The sequence below is a fragment of the Cebus imitator genome, unplaced genomic scaffold (assembly GCF_001604975.1).
Source record: "Cebus imitator isolate Cc_AM_T3 unplaced genomic scaffold, Cebus_imitator-1.0 Scaffold277, whole genome shotgun sequence".
Taxonomy (NCBI): domain Eukaryota; kingdom Metazoa; phylum Chordata; class Mammalia; order Primates; family Cebidae; genus Cebus; species Cebus imitator.
The window spans coordinates 2,245,482-2,252,635 of record NW_016107592.1 but is presented as its reverse complement, the minus strand read 5'-3'; the positions used below and the strand labels follow the sequence as shown (position 1 = coordinate 2,252,635).

General features: G+C 47.4%; 1 protein-coding gene across 4 annotated transcripts in view; it reads left to right on the top strand.

The window, feature by feature from the left end:
* Positions 1-7,154, top strand: part of AGO1 (argonaute RISC component 1) — a 42,021-nt gene extending 34,867 nt beyond the window's left edge. For all 4 annotated transcript variants that reach the window (XM_017501085.1, XM_017501084.1, XM_037728704.1 and 1 more), the window contains 4 exons: positions 459-593; positions 1,180-1,281; positions 1,919-2,118; positions 2,355-7,154. In XM_017501085.1, coding sequence (XP_017356574.1) covers positions 459-593; positions 1,180-1,281; positions 1,919-2,118; positions 2,355-2,463 — 546 coding nt within the window. In that variant the 3' untranslated portion in view covers positions 2,464-7,154. The remainder of the gene's footprint in view (positions 1-458; positions 594-1,179; positions 1,282-1,918; positions 2,119-2,354) is intronic.

Genomic DNA, 7,154 nt, shown 5'->3' with positions numbered 1-7,154 from the left:
GCAGTGGTGCAATCTTGGCTCACTGCAAGCTCCACCTCCTGGGTTCAGACAGTTCCCTGCCTTAGCCTCCTGAGCAGCTGGGATTACAGACACCTGCCACCACGCCTGGCTAATTTTTGTATATTTTTTTTAGTAGAGACAGGGTTTCACCCTCTTGGCCAGGCTGGTCTTGAACTCCTGACCTCATGATCCACTCGCCTCGGCCTCCCAAAGTGCTGGAATTATAGGCATGAGCCATCTCGCCTGGCCTGGCCAAGGTTTTATAGGAACATATTAAGTGAACTGAGTATAAGGCTGCTTTTGACAGGAAGGGCCTATCATCTCTAATTGTTGAGCATCAGCTTATAAAGGGAGACTGAGCCAAAAGCTGTATTACAAGTGGCAACTCCTTAGTTCAGAAGGATATGTGAACTCAAGAGAAACTGTGTTTCTTTGTCTCCCTCCCATTTTGTGCCTAGATACTCCACTATGAGCTACTGGCCATTCGTGATGCCTGCATCAAACTGGAAAAGGACTATCAGCCTGGGATCACTTATATTGTGGTGCAGAAACGCCATCACACCCGCCTTTTTTGTGCTGACAAGAATGAGCGAGTGAGTGAGGGACTGAGGCCTCCCATACCCTCCTTCTGTCTCCCTTACCTTGATAGAGAAGAAGCCCTTGAGATAAAGGCTGGGGATTAAGTCCTTGTCCTATCTAGCCTCCCTGGCCCCTTCCTTCCTCCCAGCTTTTGTGGTCGTTCCTTTACCACTGCCTTCCGTAGTGTCCCCCTCCCCCCTCCTTCCCTTATACTTCCTTTCCCTCCTCCTAGCTCCCTGGCCTAGACCCCATATATAGACCAGCTCCCAGAGAAGGGAAAGGGAACCACCATTTATTGAACTCCTCCTATGTGCCAGATACTGTACAAGGCATCTTCCTCACAGCAACCCTGTGAGGTAGGTATTATCTCCAATTTAGCCTCAGAAAGGTTAAATGACTTGCTAAGATCACACAGCTGATAGGATTTGAACACAGGTCTGTGTGACTTTAGAAGCATATTATTTTAAGATTCAGTACCCTCTAGGAACAGCAACTTTGGCTTTGCTCTTGGGATTTTGGTGAAGTCAAGTAGAATTGAGCCAGGGTCCTGCTTAGAGCCAGGCAGGTCTTGGGATCTTGGTTGTGTTTGTCTCTATACAGATTGGGAAGAGTGGTAACATTCCAGCTGGGACCACAGTGGACACCAACATCACCCACCCATTTGAGTTTGACTTCTATCTGTGCAGCCACGCAGGCATCCAGGTAGCTGGGCTATATCCAGGGGTTCCAGTGAGTCAAAGATGAGTTGTCTATTCTCATTATTTCTAGAATAATATATCAGCCATCACTGAATGACATTCAAATTTGGATTGCTCTCCTTTTTGTTTGTTTGTCTTGTTTTGTTTTGTTTTGAGACAGAGTCTCACTCTGTCCCCCAGGCTGGAGTGCAGTGGCACAATCTCAGCTCACTGCAACCTCTACCTTCTGGGTTTAAGCAGTCCCCCACCTTCCCGGTTCAGCCTTCCAAGTAGCTGGGATTACAAGCATGCACCACCATGCCCAGCTAATTTTTCTGTTTTTAGTAGAGACAGGGTTTCACCATTTTGGCCTCACTGGTCTTGAACTCTTGACCTCAAGTGATCCACCTGCCTCAGCCTCCCAAAGTGCTGGGATTACAGGTGTGAGCCACTGTACCCAGCCAGGATTGCTCTTTTAATTAGCCCTGAGTACACTTGTAAGTTGCCTATAAGAAGAGTGCTTTATGACATTGGTAATTTTATGTCTGCCTGTTCATGGGTGAATCATCTACCTAGCCATATTTTTAATAGTGATCCTGTTCCCCTATTATCAGCCATCTCCTCTGCCCAGCCTGGGACCCCTCACCTTCCTGTCTTCCCAGGGCACCAGCCGACCATCCCATTACTATGTCCTTTGGGATGACAACCGTTTCACAGCAGATGAGCTCCAGATCCTGACATACCAGCTGTGCCACACTTATGTACGATGCACACGCTCTGTCTCTATCCCAGCACCTGCCTACTATGCCCGACTGGTGGCTTTCCGGGCACGATACCACCTGGTGGACAAGGAGCATGACAGGTAAGGCCTGGGATCAGGTTGGCCTCCTTTTTGCTTCAGCCTGTTGTACCAGATCTTGACTTTCCTTGAGTAGAAGGAAATGAGTGCTATGCAATTTCGTGTCATTGGGCTCATCTGGCCAATCCTGGGTTGGGGTTTTCTCTTAAGTTGGTATGGGAATTGGCCTCCCAGGGCTGGGTGAGGGAATTAGCAGCTCAGTTCACCAGGAAGGACTTCTTTCATTTTTTCCTTTTCAGTGGAGAGGGGAGCCACATATCGGGGCAGAGCAATGGGCGGGACCCCCAGGCTCTGGCCAAAGCCGTGCAGGTTCACCAGGATACTCTGCGCACCATGTACTTCGCTTGAAGGCAGAACGCTGTTACCTCACTGGATAGAAGAAAGCTTTCCAAGCCCCAGGAACTGTGCCACCCAAATCCAGAGGAAGCAAGGAGGAGGGAGGTGGGTGGGGTAGGGAAGAGTGTAGGAGGCCTTGTTTCCCTCTATAGAGGTGGTGTAAGAGTGGGGAACAGGGCCAGCAAGACAGACCACCAGCCAGAAATCTCTGATATCAACCTCATGTCCCCCACCCCTCACCCCATCTTGTCACATCTGGCCCTGACCCCACTGGACCAAAAGGGGCAGCACTGGTGCCCACCATACACACAGGTGTCTCATGTGACTCACAGTGCTAAAGACTCATGCTTGACAGCTTGGTAAGGTCGACTCTGTAGCCCTGCAGACAAAAGCTGGTTAGGTTTGGGTTTGATACTTTAGATGGGAAAGTGAGGGGCTTGAGAAAGTGGGTGGGAGGAGGGAAGGATTTTTTAGGAGCCTTAATCAGAAAAGGACTAGATTTGTTTAAGAAGAAAAATGAAACCAGACCCAGATCAATATTTTAGGATACTAGATGTTTTAATGGGTTCAGAATCCAGTTTGTAGGAAGATTTTTTAATGGTTTTGGTTGCTCCTCCCCCAGCTGCCACTCCCTTTCCCCTTATTCCTTTCTGTCCACATTTTCTACCCCACCTTACTTCTCCTCCCTGACAGACATCCAATGCCCCTAATAATACTTAAGGCACTATGGCACTTAGCTTTGAAGTGACACGACCCTGTCTTCCTTCCGCCCGCTGGTGGGTAACCAGTGCCTTCCCTGTAACGGTAATGCTGCAGAACTGCAACCTTTTGTACCTTTCTTTGGGGAATGGGGTGGGGGTGGGAGAGGAGGTAGATGGGGAAGAAATACCCCAGACCCAACAAACCTCCAGCCAGAAAGCCAGCTATTTTGCATTTGAAGGAATTGACTTCCTCATTCATTGAGCTTTTTAAAAGATCACAACCTCAAGATGGTTAAAATCCATTGACATTTGCACTTTCAAACATGACAAGTCTCGGAGCTGCTGAGATGACTGGCCCCTGGCCTTTCCACTTATGCCTCCTTTTCTCCTTGTTCCTCCTACCTCCCACCCCGCCCAGGTCTGGAGTTACTTTCATAGCATTTTTCACTGTTGGCTTTTTTTCTCCCCTGATGGTCAAGTATCTTATGTTTCAATATTTCTTAACTGGGGTGTCTTATAACAAAAAACTCTTAGGTCTAAAATGAGAAAAAAGAGAGAAAACAAAATGTTATTTTTATACCATAACTTGAGTCTATTGCCAAAATTTGGAAATCCTTCCCATGCCTGATGAATTTATATCCCGGAAACATTGAGCCATCAGAAGGAACTGTGTACCTGATTTGTCCTCTGACCTGGCTAGGTAGGGGGTGGTTATTGCCCCAAGATGGGGTCCAGGCTCCATCCTTCCTCTGTGCAGATAATACCTTTTTCTTGCTATAGCCTCCCTCCTCTGCACTGTCTTGCACTCTTACTTGCAAGTGCATCTTTTTCCTTCCTCTGGACTGTCCTCTGACCTTTTGGCCCATCCTAGATTCCAGTGTGTCTTGTGGACAGGCTGGGGAATTTTGCTGCTCCCTATTGCTTCTGTTTACACAAATGAATTTTTCCTGGTTCCCCACTAGGGCATGTGAGTGAGTGGCATGGGCTTTTTTGTTTGTTTGTTTTTGTTTTTTGTCTTCAGACATGGGGTTTGGCTGTCTTGCAGGACTGGAGAAGAAGGTGGTTCTAGCTTGGTCTCTGCTGGCCTTGAAGCAAGCCCCCTCTCCCCGCCTTTTTCCTTGACTGTTCATTTTTTTTCCTGCCCCACTGCTTGGGATGGGGAGTTGCACCTTCAGTGTGGAATTTCCTCTGTTTGAGGAGGCTGGGCTTGGATCTATCTTGATCTGGCGATGAAGCCATGATTACTTTAGACCTAGCCCAGGCTTGGAGGCCAGCTGGAGGAAGGAGGATCTAAATCCTGGCCTATAGAGTTAGAACTACCGTTTCCTCTCCTCAGCGGCCCTGCTATGACCCGGATTTGCTATGCAAAACAATCTATCCCAGGTTCTGTTCTGGTTGGCTACATTGTTCAGCAACTCAAAAAACGTAGCACAAACATTCATTATGGAGAAAGCATCAGGACTGTTGAGTAACTCCTCCTTTACTTTTTTCCTGCTGGCTACAGCATGGGGTGCCCTATGGGCACAAGCCCAGCTGAAGAACAGAATGGAGGGCTCTGGGAGGAGACAACTCACTGGAGAGCCTACATTCCTTACACAAGTGCCTAAAGAGAGTGATGCTAACACTCCATCTGCCCTGTCCATTGCCTTCATATATAGTCTACTTCGTGTTCTGTCACCCTTTGAAGAGGGGAGCTCTCCTGGGACAATGGGCTCTGCATGTTCTCTTCTTGGGTACATTTTGGGGCTAGGATCAGGGCACTATTCCTGGAGGGTCCAGCCATTCACCAGCATTTGCAAATGTCCATAGGGAGCAGGTAGCAGCCTCTACTCCCAGCAACAAGTTTGTGTTCTCTCCTTTTCTCTCTTTGCCTCACTCTCTCCAGTTGGTTTCCAGCTGGGGCTTGAAATGCATGTTTAGCCCTTTGGCATTGAATATGCCATTCAAGAAATAAAAAGCAAGAGAAGCAGCTATGGGCAATGACAAGAAAATGACTTCTTACTCTGATTTTTTAAAAAAAATAATTTTTGAGACTTGAAAAATACTCCTGACCTTGAGGATTATTCTTGTTTGAAAGGTGGTGCATGCAGATGGAGAAGTGGTGTTGGCAGCAAGCTTTGGATCATGGATTTGGTTTAAGTGGTGCTTCTTACCCAGTCTTCAAAGAAGTGCTTGGGGGACCCCCAGCCTCATCCTCTTAGACAAGTGTCTTGCTCCCTTTGTACCTTCCTCTCTTTTCCTCGCCTCTCTTTCCCCGGCTTCCTTTCCCTTTTTGCTATTCACTCTGCTTGCTTGCTGGCTGGCCTGCCTGCCTGCCTGCCTGCCTGCCTGCCTGCCTGCCTGCCTACCTATGTGATGATGAAATCTCTGCATGGCTGCAATGACTCCACTGTTAGCTGGCAGGTCAGGCTTAGCTCCTTGACTGCACAAGACCAAGACTCTGTTCCCTAAGCCCAGAGATATCCACCTGGGCTGGACTGCCCTCAAGCTTATGCTAGAGCAGAGCAACTGGCCTGCCCAACTTGTGTGAAATCAGGAGGTTCTGGCATTTTCCACACCTGTCCACTCCTTGGAGCTGGTTTCTCTCATTGCTTTCTCTAGATCTGGTTCTTTTTCTCTACCTGGGCCTACCTTTTCTGAGATTGTCTTAGGGTTGAGCTACTTGGGTATCCTGGGTTTGAGTGTTAGGGGATGGACATAAGGGAAAAAGAGAATGATGAGAAGAGAATGGAGAGAATTTGAATAAAAGGTGGGAAAGGAGAGCACTGTTCTTTGACTGTTTATCCACTCCAGCCTGATCCATTAGGGATTGAGGTGCTACCGAAGGCCTCCAGGAATAAGCCTGGGGCTATTGTTGCTGGGAACTTAGGCTTAGCACAAAGCTGAAGAAAAAGGTACCTAGAAGTTTGAAACTTGCCCAAAAAGCTCCTAATGCCCACCTGCTAGATAGCTTCTCTGTGGCCTCCTATTTAGCTAAGCAGCAATGTTCTTGGATATTTTTCTTTTTCTGTTCAGAATTTTGTGAATAAGGCCAGCATTCAAGATGGGCAGCCAAGGGCACACTGACTGTTAGCTGGCCCATAGGATATCTGTAAGGCTGGTGGGACGATTTTGGACCTGGAATCATGTGTAACAAACAAGGATGGATGTTTCTTCCCCTTCAGGGTAGAAAAGTCATCTCAAACTAGCCAAAAGGCAGTTTTGGAAACTACATTGGGGGAAATTATTTTTATTTATATATGGGGCCTAGGCCAATCCAGGATGGTAGCTAGAATACCTTCCTTCTTAAAATCTGATCATGGCAGGGATATGTAGGGCACTTTTTACTATTTGGCCTTCTAAGCAGATTGGGAAGGAGGTATTTTCTGGTTTTCTCTTTCCCCTGACTTACAGGTCTTGCCTTCTCCCTGGACAGGGAGAGAGGCTGGGTTGGTGCTCTCCCCTTACTCTACTCAACCCTCTGGCTGCTGTTTGGGCGTCCAAGAAAGGGAGGGGAAGGAATGAGCTAAAAACAAAACAGAATGAGGTGGGAAAGGGAGATTTCCTTCTCTACAGAGGAAAATAGGAAACCCTCCAAGAATTGTGCAAGTAAAGACAGTTTGTCGAATGCACTGAGTCCCTTGGTATAGTAGCAATAAGGAAAAATGAAATTACTTCCCTGTGCACACAGTCCAGCCTAATTGGTATGTGATGTTGCACTCAGCAGCCATGTGGTGGGCATGTGTGACGACCTATGGGTTTCACTTTAGTTTCTAAACTTTTTATCCCTCTCAAGTCCAGCTTGGATGGGGAAATGTCTCTGGATCCCCACAGCTGTGTACTTGTTTGCATTTGTTTCCCTTTGAGACTGTGTTTGTGTCCTGCTTTGAGCTGTACCTTGTCCAGTCCATTGTGAAATTACCCCAGCAGTTGTAATGTACAGTTCCTTCTGAAGCAAGCAACAGCAGCAGCAGCAGCACAATTCTGTGTTTTATAAAGACAACAGTGGCTTCTATTTCTAAA